Genomic DNA, 25,218 nt, shown 5'->3' with positions numbered 1-25,218 from the left:
TGTAGAATAACATGGAAAGGTGATCTATTTTAGCGGAAAAGTTTTACCCCCAAAAACTTTCTATTGATTCCTCAAAATGCTCTCGAAAGGTTTCAGACCTCGTTTTGCCAAACTGGGTCCCACCGGTAAAAACAGTTTCGTGAGGTGATTCCTCCACTTTTTCCACTCCAAATGCATTGAGATGGAGGAAAAAAAATATAATAATCCAATTCGAATCAATCTGATGGAATCTTTATGGGATCTTCCTATTTGCGATATACTCTGATATAGTTAATGGCATTGTGTTCATGCAGTTCACTATTCATTTGTTTTTCCTCGTCACTAAACTTGAAGAACGGTCTTTGTTACAATTGATCATATTTTCCGAATAAAAATTTGTTTTCATAAAAATTTCTGAAATACATCTATTTTTTTCCTCTTGCAGAATATATAAAGAACATGTCTGCTTTTTCGTAAGAAACCCTTAACAACCTCATTTTTCTCCAATTTCTAGCATTTTAACAATCTTATGCATTTTGTCGGAATTTTCATTTGTCAGTAATTAATTTTCTACTTTGATTTTACAGGAGCTATCTTGTTCAATTCTTGTTCGAGACAATACCAGCCTTATGCCATCGCTTGGCTTTAAAGATGCATGTTAGCGGAAATCGAACTCTCGCAGAGGGTTTGATGGTCATCAAACAAGATTCGAACCTTTGTCGAGTAAAAACGAACTACGTTGCTGTGATATTTATAAAGCATCTGGAAATAATAAGTGTGAGAAATTAAGTAATGCCTGATCCAAAATCACTTGAAGTTCACGTTATTTATTTCTAAGATTCACAAAGATGCGCTCCTTAATATGTTGCATTTTGTCCATTTTAGGTTTAAGCCTGGTAATATCCATGGCACAACCTGGAACAAAGAAATGTCAAAACGCTCCCATGCTTGACTCCGAAAAAGAATCATTTTAGTGTCCTTAAAGCCCTGGCTGGAGAGTCGAATACGATCAATTTGTAACCAGATCATTGTCGTTTAACAATGGTTCTGGGTACATCCTATGATCTATTTTGGGATTTCTGGTACATAACAACACTATATATTGGTTCCATCTATGACAATTCTCCAAAATGTAGCAAGAATGCATTACTTGATCCATTTACCTTTAGTTTATCTCACCTGAAGAATTTATCCTTCTACAATTGCTTTGTGAATGCACCTCAAGTAATGCCATTAAATCATTGGACCAATCTTGCAGGTTCATTAAAAAGCTTAGTTTTCCAAAACAATGTTGCTTTAGTCGGATAATTACCACATGAGTTGGGTAACCTCGAAAATTTAGAATCCCTTGTTGTTATAGAGAGCAATATGAAGGGAAATTTGCTAATGGAAATAGGGTACTTAACCAACTAAGAAATATTGTCCTCAGCCACAACCTGTTCTATGATATGATACCTCCTTCTTTAGGGCATCCACGAGAACTGTTAATAATGGATTTAAGTTTTAATGCATTGCAAGGCCCAATTCCAGCATCTTTTGGGAGTATGAATTCTCTGGTAAAAATGGATTTAAGTGACAATGGATAGGTGATTCCTAGGACATTGGGGAATTTGAAATCCCTTACATTTTTGGATTTAAGGAACATTCAACTTCATGGAAACCTTTCAGGTTCCTTAATGGAGGTGAAGAATTTGCAGGAGCTTTACCTCCATAATAATCTCTTGGGAGGACCGACTGGTTCTCTTCATCAGGGAAATTTGTAGTCCTTGATCAGTTTGGATCTTGCTTCCTTGTTGGAAAGGCAGAGGAGCTTAAACACAAAATTCACACAAAACACGTGAGTTGCGGCTCTTCTATTGATCACACAAAAACTGATTATTACAATGAACCTGGTGAAGGATATTTAACATTTTCCAATGAGTGGCTCTCCTAAAATATCTTGACATTAAACCACACACTCAATTTGCCTATCACTTAACTTGACTTGACTCAACACTCAGTCAACGGACTCTCTAATTTTAGCCAACTCCTCATGTGGGAGTAATTAGCTTATTTTAACACTCCCCCTTAATTACGACCGCTAAACTAAGACATGAATCATGACAACTCAAACATGCTTTCTCGTCTATGTCTTAGCTAAGCTTATAACACCCAAGTTTCTTCTATGAAACTCAAACACATCTTTTGCTAATGACTTAGTAAATATATCAGCCAATTGATAACTAGATTTACAAGGTTTCAAGTGAACTTCTCCATTTCTCACAAGTTCTCTAATAAAATGATATCTAGTATCAATATGATTTCTCTTTTGATGAAACACACTATTATTGGATAGTACAATTGTTGAGGTGTTGTCACAGTATATTGTTGTTGATCCTTGTTGTTTCTGATTGAGTCCATCAAATATCTTCTTAACCATAATGCTTGACATGATGTTGATGTTGTTGCTACATATTCTGCTTCTGCTGATGAATGTGTCACAATGGGTTGCTTCTTAGATGCCCATGCTATCACACCTGAACCAAGATGGAACACATAACCATAAGTTCTCTTCGTATCATCCAAACTACCCGCAAAATCACTATATGTATATAGAATCAAATCCTTCTTCTCTGTGCTTGCATACATTAAGCCACAATGTCTAGTTCCTGCTATGTATCTCATAATTCTTTTTCCTACACTCTAATGTGTGTCTTCTGGAGTCTCCATAAATCTAGAAATCAAACTTACTCGCGTAATATTTGGTCTTGTAGCTGTGAGATACATGAGGCTACCAACCAATATTTTGAATAGAGTTGGATTGACATTTGATCCTTCATCATCCTTGCTTAACTTTGTACTTGTTGCAACTGGTGTAGGGACAGGTTTGCAATTCTCCATCCTGAATCTTTTCAGCAAATCTCTAGCATATTTATTTTGGCAAAAAAAAATCATTTTTCAGATTGCTCAACTTCTATGCTAAGAAAATATTTCATGAGACCAAAATCTGTCATCTCAAATTCTTTCATCATGGCTGCTTTAAATTCATCTAATTCAAAATCACCTATATAAATCATGTCATCAACATATAAGCAAACAATCAAAATTTGTCCATGCTCATTTACCTTTGCGTACAAGGTAGGCTCAATGATATTTATGCAAAATCCATTCTTGATCATGTAGTTGCCAATTCTGCTATACCAAGTTCTATGTGTTTTCTTGAGTCCATAGAGCACTTTCTTCAACCTACAAACTCTATTTTATTTACCTTCAACTTCATATCCTGGAGTCTGCTGCACATAAATTTCTTCTTCTAGAATTCTATTCAAGGAGGTTGATTTCACATCCATCAGATATACTTTCCACTTGTTCTGAGCTGTTGTGGCTAGAACTACTCTTACAATATCCAATCTCATTATCGGAGCAAACGTTTCTCCAAAATCTATTCCTAGTTGCTGCAAGAATCCTTTTGCTACAAGTCGTGCTTTAAATTTGTCAATTTCACCTTTCTCATTCAACTTTGTTTTGTACACCCATTTTACACCAATGAGGTTTTTGTCCTTTGGTAAATCAACCAAATCCCCTATATCATTCTTTTCAATAGCTTCAATGTCTTCATCCATGGCTTGAACCCAATTTCATCTCTGATTGCTTCTTCAAACGAAGAAGGTTGGAATGACAACAATGCAAAATTTGAACTAACATCCAAATCATTATAAATATCTTTCAGGCTTCTCATCTTTATCTTAACATTGCTTGATTCATCACCTGATTGATTGTTGGGAGAATCTTGATCTGTTGATCTGCTTGAAGATCCATGTTGCTCAGAAAAACTTGGAGTCCTTGTTGGCATGTCTCTGTTTGGTGTCTTCACTTGTGATTCTTGCTGCTCCTTTTCTGCTACATCATCTTCTTCCATCAGTGACACTTGTGCATCAACTATTTTGTCTACAATCCCATTCCATGACTCTTTTTCTTTGAACACATCTTTGCTAATTATGGTCTTCTTGGTGACAGGGTTATACAATTTGTAAGCTTTTTATTACTCACTATAACTAGTACATATGCATTTTTCATTGTTATCATCCAATTTGCCTCTTCACTCCTTAGGCACATGTGCATAAGCTACACATCCAAATACTTTGAGATGAGATACGCTGCAAGACATACCTGACCATGCTTGTTCTAGTACTCTGCTCATCACACTCTTTGTAGGAGATATGTTGATCGCATAAATATCACATGCAACTGCTTCTACCCAATACTCATTAGACAAGTTTCTACTTTTCAACATGCTTCTTGCCATGTGCATAATTGTCTTGTTCTTTCTCTCTGCTACACCATTCTGCTGTGGTGTGTATTTAGTTGTAAATTGTCTTTTGATTCCATGTTCTTTGCAGTAATCATGGAATGTCTTTGAATCATATTTCCACCATGATCTAACCTCAATACCTTGATTTGTTGATTACTTTGGTTCTCTGCTAAGGCTTTGAATTCTTTGAACTTTGCAAAAGTTTCAAACTTTTGCTTCAAGAAGTAAACCCATGTCTTTCTCCTATAATCATCAATGAAAGTGAGGAAATAACAACTTCTACCAATCAACTGTGTCCTCATAGGTCCACACAATTTTGTATACACTAGCTCCAGAGGTTGCCTTACTCTGTATGCAACTCCCTTTGGAAACATTTCACGGTGTTGCTTTCCTAAGATGCAACACTCATAAGTACTAGCAGGTTCTTTGATGGGAGGTAATCCTCTAACCATCTGTTTATGCTGCAACAATCTTAAACAAGAAAAGTGCAAGCATCCAAACCGAAAGTGGCATAACCAATAATCATTAGAACATGCAACTGTAAATGAACTGATTTGATCACCGTAATTCATAACTAGAGGAAAGAATATGTTCCTCGTCATGTGCACCTTTGTTATCAGTTGCTTGCATGGGGGCTTGTCATATATAAGACATTATTTTCCTTGAAAGATAACTTTGTATCCCTTCCGTGTCAATTGACCAACACTTATTAAATTATGTTTGAGACCAGGAACATAATATACCTCTGAGATTGTCTTCAGCTCCCCCTGCTTGGTCAAAATGTTGACCACTCCTTTGCCATCTACATCCACAGTCTTGTCAGTCCCCAACTTTACCTCTGTCTTCACAGATTGATCCAAATTTGCAACCAAATTCTTGTTTCCTATCATGTGGTTATTGCAACCACTGTCTAATAGCCACACATTATCAAAAGGTTCATGCATGGTATGGCAAGCTAGGAACATGGAGTTAGTACTCTCTGTAGTGACATTAGGTCTTTGGTTTCCTTGATTGGCTATCTTCTTCCTGCAATCACGAGCATAATGACTAAATTTATTGCAATAATAATATCTCACCTTTGATTTGTCAACTTGATTATTGCTGAAGCTTTTGCAGTTGCTTCCACTTTCATGTTCATGTTCTTCTCGGCCATCTCTCCGACCACCATATCTTCCGCCTCATTCTCTGCATCTCGATCCACTTGTGCCTCAACCTCTATCTCTTGAAATAGTAACCTGACTTTTGAAAGTGATCTGTAAAGTGGAATCCTTAGTTTTGTCTATCCTTACCTCATGTGATAGAATTGATTCCATCAACTCATCAACTATTAGTGATGTCAAATCCTTGGCTTCTTCTATGACTACTCACAACATCAAATTTGGGAGACGAAGATCTGAGGACCTTCTCAATCATTGTTTGATCTTTTATTTTCTCGCCATAATTTTTTAACTGATTTACGACAGTGATGACCCAATTCACGAAAGAATCGATGTCCTCTGTCTCCTTCATCTACAGACTTTCAAAATCTCTCCTAGTACTCTGCAACTTAACAATATTGACTTTGGTCATGCCTTTATATCTTGTTGCCAAAGCATCCCATGCTTCCTTTGCCGAAGACGTGATCATAATCTTCTGTAACACTGCTTGGTCCACTCCTTGTTGGATCAACTGCAACGTTTGTGCATTCTTCTTCTTGTCTTTCTTCTATTGTTCCCTCTCCGCATTAGTGAGAGCTCATTCTTCTACTTCATCTCTAGGTTCTGAAAACCCAAACCAGACATAATCCCAAACATCATGAGCCTGCCACATGGTCGTCATCTTAGTGACCCACACATCATAATCTTTCCTTGTGAACAGTGAGAACTAGAACTAGAAAATTGAAAAAACCATCTTTTTTTAAAAAAAAACCCTAAATTTCCTTTTTTATAAACTTGCAAAGCTCCTTTTCAAAAAAATCCCCTTACAAATAAAGTCCTTATAATAACACCTCATTTTTTTTTTATAAAAAAAAATATTTCTATAATTGTTTTTTAAACTCTTTAAAAATACTCCTCTTTTTAAAATCCTTTCAAAAAAATATTATAAAAATCCTTTTATACGTCTTGGAATATACTCCACTTAACATATAATTTTCAAAATCAGAACGGACAACCCACGTGCCTTTTATGAAGCACTTCAAAGTTCAAACCCACTTTTGAATTAACACACAAAAGTCGTTCTCAGGAGTTTAAATTTTTTGAAACATATGAAATCCTGTCTACTCCACTTAATGCTCACGACTCCACATTTAGTAACGGCCTGCACACTCCCGAAAACTTAAAATTCGCGTGTTTTTAGCAGTTTTACAAATTTGTAAAGCAAATTTATAAAAAAATATTATTAGTCTCTGTTTTCTCTTTTTTTATTGGCTCTTCAGCGCTACGGATTTTGTGATCCTTCTTTATTTCCATACTAATTTATTACAGATTTTGTGATCCTTCTTTATTTCTATACTAATTTATTGAAAAAACAGAAGAACATAAACACAAAATTCACACAAAACACATGACTTACGGTTTTTATATCGATCACACAAAAATTAGATTATTACAATGAAAAGGGTAAAAGATATTTAATTTTTTTTAATTAGCAACTGGCCTAAAATATTTTGATATCCGAACACACAGTCAATTTGCTTATCACTTAACTCGACTGACTCAATTTAACACACAGTTAACTAACTGACTCTCTAATTTTAACTACTCCTATTGCCAAATAATTAACTTATTTTAACAATTCTCACATTATATTAAAACCAATTGAAGATGCTTAGGTACCTTGCCTTGAATGATCAGATTATATTAGAACCATTCCACAATCATTTGGGGAATTGAAGATGATTAGGTACCTTGCCTTGAACGATAATAATCTCACCGGGAAAGTTCCTTCAGAACTAGAAAATTTACCAAACGTCTGCTAGTTGTTATTAAATAGCAACATTTTGTCTTGTGCTTTGGAATTTCCATCAAAATTTTATAAAGAATGGGAAGGTAACAATTTGTCTTGTGCTTTGGAATTTCCATCAAAATTTTATAAAAGAATGGGAGGGTACCTAAACTCTGTGGGGCAATCCAAGGCTTTGTTATGTTACACATATCGACATATAGATTTATTCTTCATACTAGCCTAATTGACAAGATGGGCATGCCTTTTTCATCGATTGAGAAGGTTTTTATTTCAGATCATAGACCGATTCTGTTAGGGTGGAAGGAAAAAGGCTACAGAAAAGGCTACTCTTTCAAATTCAATAGGTCATACTTGGAAGATCCAGTTTTCAATGACATCATTAAAAAGGCCTGGAGTGAGATGTTGTCTTCAAATCCCTGCTCAATCTTAATGACATTCATAGACAAAATGGATTATATTCGAATGATAGTAAAAGAATGGCAATTTAAAAAAAGGCAATCTAATAGAAATGATCTCCGAAAAATTCAAAAGGAATTAGATAGGGCATCGGAAGCTACGGCTGCTCACTGCATCTCTTTTCAAATGAGATGCCACATTAAGGAGTTACAAAAGAAAAAATCAAAAATTTTAGAACAGGAGGAATTGTTCTGGAGGCTGAAGAGTAGGGCGTTGTGGCTAAAAGAAGGGGACAAGAATACAAAATTTTTCCATAAATTTGCAAGCGCAAGGCGGGAAAAGAATTCAATCTAGAAAATAAATGACGGAAGAGGGGGTTTCCTTTACTCTCAACAGGAAATCTCAAAAGAGGCAATGAGATACTTTGAAAGACAATACAAGAGATTGGAAACCAGTTCTTTTCAGGATATTCTGTGGGGCATTGAAGTCTATCCTCAGATGTTCGACGAGGACACAAATGATCAAATCTTCAAACCAGTTTCCGAGGAGGAATTGCTGAGAACAATAAAATCTTTCAAAAGGGACAAATGCCCTAGCCCGGACGGCTGGACAATAGAGTTTTTTTGTCACTTTTTTGATATCATCAAAAATGACTTGCTAAATATGGTGGAAGCATCCAGGATGTCAGGTAGCATCAACCAGAAAACATCCTCCACTTATATAGCGCTCATTCCAAAAAAAGGAAATGCAGTGTCATTCACGGACTTCTGTCCAATCTCTCTGTGTAATATTTCCTACAAAATCATATCAAAAATCATCGCAGAAAGAATCAAAGGAACTTTATCAACTTTCTTAACAAAGGACCAGCACACTTTTTTACAGGGAAGAAACATTCTTGATGCGGTTGCAACAACTCAAGAAGGTCTTTTTGCCATCCATGCTAAAAAAAGTGATGCAGTCATCCTAAAAATCGACCTCTGCAAAGCTTATGACTGCATGGATTGGGCATTCATCAGATGCTTGTTAGCAAAGGTTGGATTAAGAACTAACATGATAAACTGGATCATGGCGTGCGTAGAAAAGGTGAATTATGCTGTCATTGTAAATGGGATCCCATCTTCCTTTTTTCTTGCGTCAAGAGGGCTTCGTCAAGGCTGTCCCCTATCCCCGCTTTTATTCATCTTGGCCATGAATTCGCTCAGCCTCCATATCAACAAGGCGGTCAAGGAATATAGGTGTCTCCCTTTAAAAATTAGTAGGAACATATCAATTTCTCATAATCTGTTCGTGGATGATGTTATAATGTTCGGAATTTTATGCAGATTCACATGGCTGTGCTTCTATGAAATATTAAAAAATTTCCAAAAGGTGACAGGATTGCAGATAAATTGCTCGAAGTCAATCATATATCACAATGATATAAACCGGGAAGAGGTGGACTGGTTATCTGCTCTTTTCGGTGTTGAAACGCAACCCATCAGTCATGGAATCAGGTACCTGGGGTTTCAGTTGAAAGCTAATGGATACTCAAAGGCGGATTGGCAATGGATCCCAGAGAAATACTATAAGAAGATATCAGTCTGGGAGTATAGATGCCTTTCTCTGGCGGGGAGATTTATTGTAGCACAATCTGTTTTAAATCAAATGGCAGTTTTTTGGGCTCATCTGTTCTTCCTACCCGCAAGCATAATCCAAGCTATGAATAAGCTCACGGCAAACTTTATCTGGGGAGGTCAGGCGGGAAAAAGGAAATTCCATCTCTCGAAACTTTCCTATATTTCTTTGCCGAAAAGCATGGGTGGATGAGGTCTATTAGACTTGAGGACTTTTGGAAGGGCCCTTTTGTGCAAGACTATGTGGAGGGGGATTTATGAGGTAGGGCTCTGGAGCAACACAGTACAGAAAAAGTATCTGGGCGGAAAGAATATATCTTATTGGTTCAGGAAAGGAAGGATAGGATCCTCTTACGGATCGCCAATATGGTTAAGCCTCCGCAAAGTCGAAAGTCTATTCCTGAAGAATTTAATATGGCGTTTTCAATTTGGAAATAAGATTCTTATAGGGAAAGATAAATTTCTGAGTGGCTCAGAGGAGATCATTGTTCCTGATTCATTGTTGACCTTTCTTCACAGGAAAGCTAATTTCTTTGGGAATGGTTTAATTTCAAGGTGGCAGGGTCCAATCCCTATCTGGTGTGAAGCGGAAAGTTTGGAGATGTCCGGGGATATCGCTTTGCAATGGGACCATATCAGGACTAGTCTAAGAAATTGTGGCATCTTCCGCTCGACGGAGCATGATTGCCTCATTTGGAGAAACTCGAAAGGGATGAGTTCCATTCGGGTCAAACATGTTTATCAGAGCTTGATTAATTTTAAACAGTCAACAAGCAATCCCCTTTTCCCTTGCATTTTCTGGAAAACGGGTTGTCCATCCAAAATGGTTTTCTTTTCATGGTTGTCCTTCCACAATAAGAATCTATCGTGGGAGAATTTAAAAAAGAGGGGATGGCAGGGGCCTGGTATTTGCCCCATATGCAGATTGGCAGAGGAAGATAGCCTTCACTTATTTCTAACCTGCAGTGGATCTCAACAATTATGGATCTTCTTAGAGAAGTGTTTTGGTATTCAGCATATGTCTCATGTTTCAATAATTGAAGCTTATCTATGGTGCAACAAGCAAAAAAAATCTTGGAGATCAATATTCATCATCACTATCTGGTGCATCTGGAAGTGGCGCAATAATTATATTTTCAATGCCAAAAGGCCCCCTTTTTTGGAAATCTATTTCAACATTATTGCTCTCTATGATGTTATCCCGCAATCCTCTCCCAAGCATAAGAAGCAGGTTGGTAAAGATCTCTCACAAGAACTCTCTCCTCTGCCAAGGGCGTATTTCGATGGTGCCGAGCAGAATGGTTTATGTGGCTGTGGCTTTCACATTTTAGCAAAAGAAGACAGTCATTTCTCCATTCATTGGAATGGGGGGAAGGGCACTAACAATCTGGCTGAGGCGATGGCTCTCGCAGGTCTCTTGAATTTCTGTCTTTTTTTAAACCTTCAAGATGTTTCTATTTTTGGAGATTCAAAGGTTTTGGTGGACTATGTCTCTGGGAAAAATTCCATCTCCAGGTCGCATCTTGTGGGGTGGCTAGACAGGATCAGATATTTTTGGAACTCTTTAACAGGTGGCTCAGTTCATCACATCAGCAGGAATCAAAATCAACAGGCAGATGCATTATCGAAAAAGGGCCTCCATGTGGCTCCGGGGTGTTGGCATCTTCAGGTCTCCTCTGGTGGAAAAATCTTTCCCATACAGAACTTCTATCCTCCCGATTTCTAATTCTCAAGTGCTGATCAGCGGATCCCCTTGGGGTTCTTTTTTGGTTCATATTTCTTCATGTCCGTCTTTCTCTTTTTGTTTATATATGATGTCGTCTCCATGGTTCTTGTTTTTTCTGCTCCGCAGGTTTCTACTCATACTCTTTCTGGTTATCCTATGTTCTCTTTGAAAGCATGCTGCGGATAACAGTCCAGATATTGTATTGTTTTGGCCTTTTCATATGGTTTCATCATGATGCTGGTGTATAGCCCTTCTCCGTGGGTTTTATAGGCTCCATTTTGGCATTCTTGTCATATGGCTCTTTGTTAATGGGCTGATCCAGTCCCCGGGATATATGCTATGTTTCAAGTGAATGTACTCTGTGGCTCTTTTATATATCTTATATAAATACAATTATGCTTTTTCTGTCCTGAAAAAAATTATCGGAATGGGGAAACTTTGTGTTCTGGACTGGTAAGAGCTGGAAAAAGTCATGGCGCATCAATGAATTCCATAGTTGGATATGGTGCAAGATGCTGTAATTTAAGAACCTTTGTTATATCATTTGCTTTATACTGAGAATTTTCAGCGGGTACTGGTTTTAACACCCAGGAAAATTTAACTAGAGTGAAAAGGACAAAGATGACAAAGATGAAATATAAATACCAAAATTCACTTAGGGAATCAAAAGTTTAATTCTCCAATTTACTAGTGATTTATAATGTTTCCAACAAATATGTGTGATAAAAAGGTGAATCATTGACAATATCAAAATCATGCAACTTTCTTCCAAATCCTTAAATCCATATCTTAGTATTCCTTGTTTCTTTGCTTAATTTTTCTTTTGGGAACACCAACCCTTTTTCATTTCGGTTGAGTATCAAACAAATTTCTTAAGAAAATTATTATCCATTCCATGTAGAAGTTGTGTTTTCAATGGGTACAAATATCTAGCATCACTCAGTTTAATTAGAGTTGGATCACCACTATATACATTTCTCCGCAACTCATTATAAATTAACGCGCTTTGCATGTGATGACTCGAAGCGTTATAGTTCTTAAGTCCAACCAATTTATTTAAACTATTATATTAATAGTTTTGTTAATTTTAGTATAAATTTTAATACTATACTAAAATGTACTCCATATTTAAAAAACACACACACACAAAATACTCAATATTTTTCAAAAAACACACAAATTGAGTAAAAATTTTAATTTTATCTTAAAGTGTCATATATGCTTAACCAACAACTTAAAATAACAGTTTTGACGAACACAATTTATATGTTCAAAAATAACTATTAACAATTTATATATTAGGAAATATCTATTTATTAGAGTAATTTTATTAGTATACATTTTATATAGTAGAAAAATCTATAATGCAAACATTTAGTTATCATAACTCAATTATTAAACTAATCAACTTAATTGTCATTATTTAAGGAAAACTATATCACTTGGAATTATCCACTAGTGGTCAATAAATAGACAAGATTTCACTCTTGTTAGATGCCTCTAGGTCTTTGGTCATTAACTTGTCTCCTTATGAGAAATACAAACTTACATACCTAACTAGATTATATTAAACTTATTCTTTATTATTAAAAAAAACAAACAAAAACTTGAGAAAATTCTTAAACCAATAAGTACCTGAAGTGATGATTGCAAAGTATATGACTGTGAAAAGTACCATTTAAATTACAACCACTTTTCACAAATATTATTCCACTTTTTGAATTCATTGAAAGACAATTATTTTGATAATATTAGAGTTATGACTATCTTCAATACTTCACAACCAAACTACATTATTGCGTTGAGAGGCCCATTCTGCACCCTAGTATGGCTATGTGAAGCTAACATGTATCCCTTTTAAAATAAAACTAAAATATTCTCTAAATAGAAAAGCAATGTCAACTATAATAATTAAAAAAAAATATATGCATGTTTACTTAATTTTAATTAAAACCATTATAATACATCAATAATATGAGTGTCACTATGTCACTTGATTTGTTGTGGATATTACAACTCAATGTGATAAAAATATTTCACTCACTCTTGGGCATAAATAAATTATTTCAATGTCCACATGATGTAATATAAATTCATATCAACTTTAAAAAGAGATAAAGTAATTAGAAGTAAAAAAAGAAGAAGCTATGAGTAATATGTTTAAAATTTATACCCGATGGGGGTGACCAAATGAGAATGGGCGGCTTGGGAGATGACCTCGAACTCTCACCCAGGCGACATAATGCACATTAATCTTGTTGGAGACGCTTCACTTGGCGCTCATCCAAGGAAGGCTCTAGAGAATTGGAGTTGTTTAATTCCAATGAGTCTTGTCATGAGGCAATTTTGCAGAGTTAGGAGATGAAAGATAGGTTTGTAGAGAGAGGAACATTGACATATGTATTGGGTGGCTTCATGCATGAGTCATTCATCACTCCCTGGCTGAGGATATCGGTGGTCCATTATGTATGGAAACATTTGGGTGACACAACAACTCTGTGTGTTGCGTAAGGGATAACAATCTGGGATCCAGGGACACAGTGTTTGAAAGGGCCTCACATTTTTCTCATGCAGTCAGGAAGGGTTGGGACTTTGCTACTTGGTGACGAAGATGGGGGATGTTTGCTCCTTAGAGTGATAGTTGTTGAAGGAGGGGGTATCCTCTCTACGGTGTTTGGTAGTCGAATAGGGCATCGCTTGCTCCAGCTTGTAACAACAAAGGTACATTTTTTGTTGTTGTTTCTCTATTGCATTCTGGTTTACTCATTGGGGGGTCTCTTGCGTGGGATTAGAAGTGTTTTGGGGCTGGGTGTACATAGTCAGTGGGGGCAACGATATATTCAGGTTGTTGTCTTCCTGTTATTATTGGTTAGAGTTGATTAAGTTTGGTGGGGGTGGAGTGGCTTTGGTACCTCACTCTTGTGGGTCGACCCCGATTGTGCTCAGTTGTTGATGAGGGGAGTGGGTTATGGTTGGCAGAGTCAAGCCCACCAGACTCCTTGTGAGGGGGGTGAGGAGTCTAATTGGCGTGGGGCTTGGGGTGTACAGGGGGTCTCAGTAGGATTTCCCACTTGGATGGAAGGGCTCTAGGCAGCATTGTAAGTGGGGGGAAAGTCAAGTGCTAAGTCGTGGCCCGATGCACTGCCAACGAGGTCAGCCCATCGTTTAGATGGTCTGTATGGGCAAGGTGGTGGACACCATGTAAAATAATAGGACGAGGGGGAAGCGCTTGATCAACCGCAAGTGGCTTCACTAGGTTGGGCCGACTCTCGCTGCCGTTTAATGCTCTTGAGGCACAACTTCATTAGGTAGTAGTGGTGGTGGAGAAACTGGTCTGAGACAGACATGATGATCGTAATGAGCTCATTGCTTTCATGAATAACTTGCAACACAACCAATGACAGATGATACATAGGTTAGTCTCCCTCTAATGAAGACAGAAGAGGGTGTAGGAGAGGTTGGGCAACTTCGAAGGGCGATTAGCATGCATGGAGGGTCATGTTCATAAAGCTTTCCAACGACCACGTGGCCCTGGGCAAGATGATGTGGCTCCAAGTAATCCTGATGAGTAAAGATGTTTATGGGTCGTATAATGATCCTTGGATGATTTTTCTGTTTTTGTGCAATCAGGGTTGGGTCTACGAGTTTTGAACAATTGGCGCCAATGTATTTTTGCCGTTACCACATGGCCAAAAAGTCTAGTAAGAATGAAGCCAGGGGTGTTTTTCTATTATGCTCCTCATAATATAATGTTTTCATGAATTTTACCACATGACCAACAAATTTAATAAAAACGAAAAAAAATATATGTTTAAACTTTACACTTTTCAAAACTATTCCAATACATGATTTAAATAAACTATTTAAATATCTATCCTAATAAATTTATATTCATATCAACTTCATATATGTATATACAAAAATAAAATATAATTAAAAATTAAAAAAACGAAATAAAAAACACTACTTTCTAATAAAAAATAATAATATAATTCATTTATTTATATAATAATAATAAAATTTCTTTAAAATATTTTAATATGAAATAATAATATCACTCACGCACTCTAAAACGATTCTCTTTGAGCAATTCTCTTTTTAACATAGTAAAGAAACTTACATTACAGAGTAAAGAACCTCGATCCGTGATTAAGATTTACATGGATCTATACTGATATATAAAATGAAAGATCTGGCAAATTAAAAAACATATATAAAAAACCAACACTGCGTACCATGTTGAAAGTCAATCCTCCTCCGGGGACATAACTCTCAGCGCTGACGACACGATTCTGCGCGGACAATTCCCGATATGGTTGGCTGCCGACGCCTGTCTAACTTGTTCTTTTCCATTTTTTCAGTGATCGCCTTCTCTCCGACCTCCTCCTCCTCCTCACGAGTTGATTACTCTGATGTTAACATGGCGATCTTCCAAACTTTGCCAAAGGCCGGGTTCCTCTTTATCCACCTCTACTTCTTTAAGAGTCTTCAGCTTAAGGAATCCTTGGATATCTATGGCCTGGTTGCAATTTTTGATTCGCAAATACTGTAGCTTTGGCATTGCATTATTCTGCAAAACTGGAAACTGTCTCAAACTGTTAAAATCTTCTATCATGAGCTTTTTCAGATTCGGAAATGCCGTAGATGCTCCAAACTCCTTTGGAAACTCTACACACTCTCTGTTCCCTGACAAGCGTAGTTCTCTCAAATTACTGATTTTTTCTAGGCCTTCATAATCTGCACCGGGAATATCGCCATCTAAAACCAGCACCATGAGGTTCTGAAGGTGAAAGATCCATTTGGGCACCGAACAGTTATGTAGACGAACGTGCTCAAGGCGCTGAGCCATATCATTGGGAAGATCGAGGCGGCAGGCAATAATGCTTCTCAAGGAGATAGTTCGCAGTTTTGTCATGCCCTCAAAAGTCCCCTCCTCAATAATAGGGTGTGACGATGAAGGATCCTCAATTGCAAATGATAGGTGTTGCAGAAGGATCAATTTTTTCAGATCCACCAATTGTAACACATTAGCTGCCTTTTCCATACTGAATACAGCACCTTTCAATGTCTGTAGAAAGCTTAGCTTCGCTATTCCTGCAGGCAATGATTTCAACTCTTTGCAGCGTTTCACGTTGAGATGTAGCATAAATTTGTTCTTACCTATCCCTGAATGCAGCGCTGTCAGACGCCTGCACCAACTAACATCCAGAAACTGGAGGTGCCGGAGACCACTCAAGCAACTTGGCAGCTTCACGATGTTTGTCCGGGATAAGTTAAGGAGCTTCAAATGCGTTAACTTGCTGATAGACCTTGGCAATGATTCCACTGAAGTTTGACTTAAATCTAACGCAGCCAAACATGTTAGCTTATCAAAAAAACTTGTCGAAATCGATTTCAGTGGAATATTATTCCATAGCAATAGAGTTCGGAGCTGTGGACACTGAATGCCATCTTCTATTATTTTTATATTGTTTTTAACCAATGAAATTCTATGTACGCCCACGCACTCATTCGCGGGGAATTTTTCCAAATTTTCTCCGGGCCTTAATAAACATTTTGTTCTGGCCCGAGATTCGGAAAGAGCTAAATCATGCAATAAAGCATGGATTTTACAGTACTTTATCCGCCCATCTCCCCCAACTTGTGAAACATCCAGCAGGCATCGATCGGCAAGTTCCTGGATGTAAGAGAGCCCTAGATCGTATGCCTCTGCTGCTGTTGGGGTAGAAACAAAGCCTTCAGCAATCCACAAGTATACTAAATATTGTGCTCTCATTTCTGTATTTCTGGGAAAAACAGAGCAAGACAGAAAACAAGATTTGAGATTATAAGGCAAGGCATCGTAACTTAACCTCAGAGAGGGCGTGACAGTGCCAACTAAGGCCTCTGCTTGATTCATGTTGGGTATTTTTACATGGGAAAAAATACCAAAAACCAAATAAATTCAAACACACAGAGGCAATGCTCTGTTTTACCTCAACAGGATCTTCTTGTGCACAGACAGCTTAATTTTTTTTTACTGAGGAACAGAGTATTTCACCATAAAAGATTTCTATTCATTAAAACAAAAAAAATTCACTCTGTCTTCATATAAGAATTTACACTGCTATAAAATTCCCAATAACTTTTACTGCTGTAAAACCTCCATTCACATTTACTGGTGTAAAACACTTTTACATACTGCTGTAAAAACAAAACTTACAGAGTTACAAAAGGAACACGCACCACCATTTTCTTTATGCACTGCTTGTGCAAAAACCACACATGGTTTTCTTACACTTTTGTTTTACAATACCTGACAAAAGCATTACAATCTGTTCCTTATGATTGTGCATACAACTCTCTGTTCTATTTCGCTGCTGCGAACACACACACATTTTCTTCCCGTGTGTCATACATACCAAAAAAAATCAACGCACATAGCCATGTATAAAAAACATAATAAAAAAAAAAAAACTAACGAGGCCCATAACCATATTAAATGGCCTACACCTAAACTTACGTAAATGCATATATAAAAAAAACAAATGGGACGTATGCCCATAACCATTTAAAACAGGCCTCCACCAAACAATTACGAACAGCATTAAAAGCCATGACTTTTCCTACACGGCGGTCAAACCATAAACCTTTTACTCCACGTAAAAATTGATTTGACGTGGGCCTGTGCACTTTCCGGAGATCGACGGTGAAGATTTCATGCCCAGATCACTTGGCTGATCCAACGAGGTTCGCACACCAACCTCGGGTAAAACAAACGAACTTTACTGTCCGGGGAAAATGGTTTTGGGGGGTTCGTACACTGGACGCGTGTCTCATGCTGAATGTGTTCGGAGGGCTCCAAGGAAAAACAGCCTTTGCCAAAAGGCGGTGCGAACAAGGTAGATGGTTTTGTTTGGTGGTTTTCGGCTGCGTTGAAATTACACATTTAACACTCCCCTTTAATTTCAACAGCCGCGCGTTCAGTCATTCCCAAGCACTTTCTCAAAAATTCGAAACTCTTCTGAACCAGTGGCTTTGTCAAGATGTCTGCAACCTGTTCCTGGGTCCTGCAATGTTCTAGGACAATTTCTCCATTGTTCACTAACTCTCTGATGTAGTGAAACCTTGTGTCGATGTGTTTCGTTCTCTTATGAAACACTGAATTCTTTGACAAGGCAATAGCTGAGCTATTGTCACAAAAGACCACTGTCGCTTTTGCCTGCTCTTGGCCTAAGCTTCTCAACATCCTTCTCATCCATACTGCCTGACATGCTGCTGCTGTCGCTGCCACATACTCTGCCTCTGCTGTAGATAATGCTACAATGGACTGCTTCTTAGAAGCCCATGAGATGGCTCCTGAACCCATATTGAAAACATAACCGGAAGTGCTCTTCCGATCATCTACGCTTCCAGCCCAATCGCTATCTGTGTACCCAACCAAATCTGAATGTTCTGAGGCATGATATAAAATTCCAAACATTTTGGTACCTTTCACATACCTCAAAATTCTCTTTGCTGCCTGCCAATGTGCCTCCTTTGGCCTCTCCATGAACCTGGAAATCAAACTAACAGCATACATTAAATCAGGCCTAGTTGCTGTTAAATACATAAGGCTGCCCACAATGCTTTTATACAAGCTAGGATCAAAATCCTTGCTGCTGTCCTCTCTGCTGAGTTTTAATCCCATCACTGTGGGAGTGATTGTTGCCTTGCATTCTTCCATCTTAAATCTGCCCAAAACTTGATTTACATATCTTGCTTGACATATAAAAATTCCTTTTTCATTTTGATCTACTTCTATGCCTAAGAAGTATCTCAACAAACCCATGTCAGTCATTTCAAATTCATTCTTCATGACTGATTTAAAATTCTCAATAAGATAAATATCATTTCCAGTGAAAATAACATCATCTACATACAAGACAACAATTAAAATTTTACCATCCTTTTCCTTGATGTAGACTGTGGGTTCTCCTTCACATTTGTCAAATTCATTCTCCAATAGATATGAATCTATCCTGCTGTACCATGCTCTTGGCGCTTGCTTCAGCCCATAAAGAGCTTTCTTCAATTTGCACACTTTGTGCTCTTCTCCTTTCTTCTCATATCCGAGAGGCTGTTCCACATAGACCTCTTCCATTAACACTCCATTTAGGAATGCTGATTTCACATCCATTTGGTAGACTTTCCATTTGTTTTGAGCTGCTATGGACAGCACTGCTCTCACGGTTTCCATTCTTGCAACCGGGGCGAAAGTCTCCTCATAATCTCTCCCATACTGCTGCTTGTAGCCTTTGACAACCAGCCTTGCTTTATGCCTTTCAATCTTGCCTTCAGCATTGCTCTTGGTCTTGTAGACCCATTTCACACCAATGACTTCTTTGCCTTTCGGTAGCTCAACCAAATCCCATGTTTTGTTTCTCTCTATGGCATTCATCTCTTCATCCATAGCTTCTATCCATTTCCTATCTTTAATAGCTTCTTCAAAATGAATAGGATCATCAACATGACAATACAAGGCAAATAAGGAATTCATTCCTTCATCATAAATGTCACTTAGATTTCTAAACTTCTTATCTCTTTCACTTGGTGTGCAAGTGCTTGAAGATGCACTTGAATTTCCTCCTTGTGGTGTGCTTGGAGAAGCACTCTCATTGATCCTCAATGGTGTCCCTTGCTGTCCTTGTGTTGGTGCCGCTGTTTGGGGATTCATTTCAGCCACTTCCTCTTCATCTTCATCATGAGGCAAACAGCTTTTAATGTTCACTGTTTTCTCTATGCTTCCATCCCAAGCTTCCTCTTCAATGAATTGAACATCCCTGCTTACAAAGAACTTCTTGGTAGATGGAATGTACAGCCTGTAGGCTTTGGATTCATCACTGTATCCAATGAAGATACATTTCTCCCCTTTGCTGTCCAACTTCCTCCTTAGTTTATCTGGAATGTGTGCATAGGCCACACACCCAAAAACTCTCATGTGGGTGACTCCTTGCTTTCTCCCACTCCATGCCTCTTCTGGCACTTTGTTCATGACTGCTTTTGTAGGACACCTGTTCAAAATATAAACTGCACAATGTACAGCTTCAGCCCAATACTCATTTGGCAAATGCTTTGCCTTCAACATGCTCCTTGCCATCTCCATGATGGTTCTGTTCTTCCTTTCAGCAACTCCATTTTGCTGTGGGGTGTACCGAGTTGTGAATTGTTTATGAATTCCATTTTCCCTACAAAACTTTAGGAATTCATTGGAGATATACTCACCTCCTCTATCAGTTCTCAAAACTTTTATGTGCAGCCCGCTTTGGTTCTCCACAAGTGCTTTGAAGTTTTGGAATTTCTCAAAAACTTCACTTTTGTTCTTGAGGAAATATATCCAAGTCTTTCTTGTAAAATCATCAATGAATGTCAAGAAATATAGGCTGCCAGCTAATGATGGAGCTTGCATTGGTCCACACAAATCTGAGTGGATAATCTCTAAGGGTGCCTTTGCCCTTATACTTTTCCCTGATGGAAAACTTTCTCTATGTTGTTTGCCCAATATGCAGCCTTCACATAGGCTGTCCGGTTTCTCTATCAATGGTAATCCTCTTACCATTCCTTTTCTGCTCAATAAGTTTAGACCTCCAAAATTTAGATGCCCGAATCTCAAGTGCCATAACCAGTTCTCATCCTTTGGCACACTTTGGAAGGCCTCTTGGGTGACTGCTGCCATTTCCTTCTTGTTCTTCAAGTCTGCTCTTATTCTAAGAGGGAACATTCTGTTCCTTGTCATCTTCACTTCAGCAATGCATCTTTTGCTGGGTGGTATGTCCATGATGGTGCACACATCATTTACAAAGTAAACATTGTAACCCTTTTGGATAAGCTGTCCAACACTCAATAGGTTACATCTCATTCCGGGGACATAGTAGACATCTGCTATGGTTTTCCTCTCTCCTTGCTTTGTAAGTATTTTTACCTCCCCTTTTCCCATAACAGACACTTTACTATCAGTTCCTAGTGTGACCTCTGATTTCAAATTCTGATTTAAGGCTGAAAAGAGGGCTATATTCCCTGTCATATGGTTGCTGCAACCTGAGTCTAAAAACCATATGTCCTCACTATGTGTTTCAGCCATGTTACAAGCTAACAGGACATTATTTTGACTGCTGTTTTCTCTTGTAACATTTGCATTTTGTCTGCTATTCATATCATGCTGTTTCTTTCTACAATCACTAGCATAATGTCCATACTTTTTGCAATAATAGCATTGAACATTAGATTTATCATACCTTTGTCCTTGAGCCTGATACTGATCTCTTTGTTGGTTGCTGCCTTGACCTTGGTTCTGATTTTGATTGCTGCCTCTTCCTTGTGCATTTGATGGGTTGTTCCTTCCACCTCTGTTCTGGCTTCTGCCTCTTCCTCTTCGGTTTCCTCTTCCTTGACCTCTTCCTTTTCCAAAGGACAACTGGGTCTTGAAAGCTTGCTCAAGAGATGAGTTTTCATTCCTACTCAACCTCTGCTCATGAGTTATCAGTGATGCATGTAGCTCATCAACTGAATATTTTGAGAGATCCTTTGTCTCTTCAATGGTGGTGACTATGGCATCGAACCTTGAGGGTAAGACCCTCAATATTTTCTCCACTATTCTTCTATCTTCAATTGTTTCTCCATGAGTTCTCATTTGTGTGATTACACCAATCACATGAGTGAAGAATGATTCAATGTTGTCTGACTCCTTCATGTTCAAGTTTTCAAAATCCTTTCTCAGCATTTGCAATTTTGCTGTCTTCACTCTCTCCATGCCTTGATAGGCTATCTTGAGAGTTTGCCATGCTTCATGTGATGTTGTAGCTGCTGCTATCCTTGGGAATATACTCTGGTCCACTGCTTGATACAACAATACAATGGCCTTTGCATCCTTCTTCCTATTGAGCTTCAGCTGATCCTTCTCTCCCTGAGTTAATGCATTGAACTCAGTTTCATCTGCTGGTTCCTCAAACCCATATTCTACTAGTTCCCATATATCTTGAGCGATGAACAAAGCTCTCATGGTTATAGACCAGTAGTCATAGTTCTTCCCATTAAAGTGTGGGAGCTGGGTGTTGAACATACCCATGCTTGTGCTTGCCATTCCTTGCATCTTGAACTATGGTTTTAAATCCTTGACTGTGATTTTTTTTTAAAAAACTGACTGTCTTCAGCAATAACAAGAGAAATGCTTTTGGGGAATACCTGAATCCTTCGCTGTCTGAGTCTTCTGTCTACCTGAGAGGTTTTGCTGCAGCAACAACCTTCTCCCTTCAGCTTCTTTAACTTCTTTAAAGAGCCTAAGCCTTGCTCTGATACCACTGTTGGGTATTTTTACATGGGAAAAAATACCAAAAACCAAATAAATTCAAACACACAGAGGCAATGCTCTGTTTTACCTCCACAGGATCTTCTTGTGCACAGACAGCTTAATTTTTTTTTACTGAGGAACAGAGTATTTCACCATAAAAGATTTCTATTCATTAAAACAAAAAAAAATTCACTCTGTCTTCATATAAGAATTTACACTGCTGTAAAATTCCCAATAACTTTTACTGCTGTAAAACCTCCATTCACATTTACTGGTGTAAAACACTTTTACATACTGCTGTAAAAACAAAACTTACAGAGTTACAAAAGGAACACGCACCACCATTTTCTTTATGCACTGCTTGTGCAAAAACCACACATGGTTTTCTTACACTTTTGTTTTACAATACCTGACAAAAGCATTACAATCTGTTCCTTATGATTGTGCATACAACTCTCTGTTCTATTTCGCTGCTGCGAACACACACACATTTTTCTTCCCGTGTGTCATACATGCCAAAAAAAAATCAACACACATAGCCATGTATAAAAAACATAATAAAAAAAAACTAACGAGGCCCATAACCATATTAAATGGCCTACACCTAAACTTACGTAAATGCATATATAAAAAAAACAAATGGGACGTATGCCCATAACCATTTAAAACAGGCCTCCACCAAACAATTACGAACAGCATTAAAAGCCATGACTTTTCCTACACGGCGGTCAAACCATAAACCTTTTACTCCACGTAAAAATTGATTTGACGTGGGCCTGTGCACTTTCCGGAGATCGACGGTGAAGATTTCATGCCCAGATCACTTGGCTGATCCAACGAGGTTCGCACACCAACCTCGGGTAAAACAAACGAACTTTACTGTCCGGGGAAAATGGTTTTGGGGGGTTCGTACACTGGACGCGTGTCTCATGCTGAATGTGTTCGGAGGGCTCCAAGGAAAAACAGCCTTTGCCAAAAGGCGGTGCGAACAAGGTAGATGGTTTTGTTTGGTGGTTTTCGGCTGCGTTGAAATTACACATTTAACAATTCAGACGTTGCAAGGTGGATTCCCATATATTAGGGATTCTTTCTACTCTTGCCAGAGAAGCTGCTATTGTTTTGATGGCTAAGGGCAGTCCGGCACACTTTTCTACAATACGCTCGGAGACGCGTTCCATTTGTTCTGAAAGAGGGTCATTTTGACGGTTAGCATGAACGTAGAACAATTGCAGGCTCTGTTTGAAAGTCAAATATGTCATTTCAAATGTGTGATCAGCGTTTCCAACTCTTTTATCACGTGTGCTAACCACAATCTTGTTATTACCGCTCTGCAATTGCAAGCCAATGTGTTCCAAAGCATCTCTATCCCACACGTCGTCTAAAACAAGCAGACAACTTTTATTTACTAAACGTTCATGAATTTTGCCTCTCAGATTCTCCACTGTTAGGCCTGACGGATCCTCTCCTTTTGGAACTTCAATTTGCCTACACATTTCAACCAAAAGGTCTTTGACAATATATCGCTGCGACACTGCTAACCAAACCACATGGTCAAAAGGCTGTCGAACACTTTGGTCGTCCAAAACTTTTTGTAAGACCAGAGTCTTACCTATCCCTCCGATGCCCACAACTGCAATCACTGAAAAGCGCTTTTCCAATATCCACCCAGTGATCATATCAACCTTCTCTTTGATGCCCACAATCGTAGATTCTGTGAGAAGAGGACTCGATTTTTTGCTCCTAAATTCTAAATTTGCATTTAATGCTTGAAAATTAGCATTCACATAAACCACGGTCTTCAAATATTTCAGACATTTAGCACCCGTGTGTATGTCGCTGATACTCTTCTTTAATGCCCTAATCCTCCGGCCCATTAGCCAACGGAAGAACGGATTTCTAAACTTATGAGGCTCGCATTCCTCCACGATATCCATGGCACGGTACAAAAAATCCTGAACTTTGTTCAACCAGTTGGTGGTCGAACTGGTTTTCGTCATCTCTCTCATGTCATTCAACACAGTTTTAAAGGAATCGAGCTGATCACAAATGAACTCTACATCCTCTCTGAAATTGATAACCAGAGACAGCTCTTGAAATATTTTGTCAGCGAGCAAGGAAGACAGTTTCTCACTAAGCGTGCTTACAATAGCTTCTGCCATGTTCCTTATTTTCTTTTTCTTATTCAGCCCAGAACATATGTAACTATTAAGGAGCCTCTCTGTGTGCCTGAGCTACGCCATCATAAGCTTAAATAATGTTTACCACCTGTTTCACTTCAAGCCCTTGAGGGTGGTCGCGCAACCATTGTGAGGTGGTTGTTCATGCGTCGTTTTCAGTTCACCCATAACTGTGCGAGAGAATTATTTATTAGCCGTATTCCAACTAGCCGAAGGAATTGCTCTAAAACTTATGGAAATTTGGGTGTTCAAAATTTTTAAGGTGTTTTAGAAGTTTTTGATGGATTCAAACAAATCTTAGAAATTTTTTTACCCATATTCTAACCAGCCATCCAACCCATTCCTCTACGGTAGATAACTCATAACTCCTATTTATTATGGGTAGATAGCTCATAACTCCTATTCATTATGGGTGGTGGCAACCACTGTGGTCGTTCATGCGTCACGCCTAATTGTGCGACAGAATTATTTATTATGGTTGGTCGCGCAACCACTGTGGTGGACTGGTAGTTCATGCGTCGTTTTCAGTTCACCAATACTTGTGCGAGAGACTTATTTATTATGTTACTACCTTTTAATTTTACATCTGGACATGTTTACCAGAGTCTTTCATTTCTAATTTTGGGTTATTGCCATGGCTTAGTTTTTAAAATATTTTTAAAGGAGTTGTTTATAGTGTGATTTTTTTAGAGTGTTTGATGTCTGGAATCTGTAGAAAAATTTTGATTTGTGTTTATTTGAACTAATTTTTTTGACTGTATATATAGATTCAGCGCCATGAAAAA

At 38.1% G+C, this 25,218-nt stretch overlaps 1 protein-coding gene and 1 pseudogene across 1 annotated transcript; one reads left to right on the top strand and one right to left on the bottom strand.

The window, feature by feature from the left end:
• Window positions 1–827: 827 nt before the first annotated feature.
• The window catches only part of LOC149234127 (uncharacterized), a 42,835-nt pseudogene continuing 18,444 nt past the window's right edge, over window positions 828–25,218 (top strand).
• Window positions 15,043–24,459, bottom strand: LOC149234128 (putative disease resistance protein RGA4). The gene is made up of 2 exons (XM_089460978.1): window positions 23,302–24,459; window positions 15,043–16,852 (listed from the first exon to the last, which is right to left on the bottom strand). The coding sequence occupies exons 1-2, from the start codon at window positions 24,413–24,415 to the stop codon at window positions 15,345–15,347; spliced, it is 2,622 nt and encodes an 873-aa protein (XP_089317104.1). The 5' UTR covers window positions 24,416–24,459; the 3' UTR covers window positions 15,043–15,344.

Source organism: Pinus tabuliformis, chromosome 8 (assembly GCF_031772625.1).
Source record: "Pinus tabuliformis cultivar Carrire ecotype Pingquan chromosome 8, CPIR1, whole genome shotgun sequence".
Lineage (NCBI taxonomy): Eukaryota > Viridiplantae > Streptophyta > Pinopsida > Pinales > Pinaceae > Pinus > Pinus tabuliformis.
This window is presented reverse-complemented; position numbering and strand designations above follow the sequence as displayed.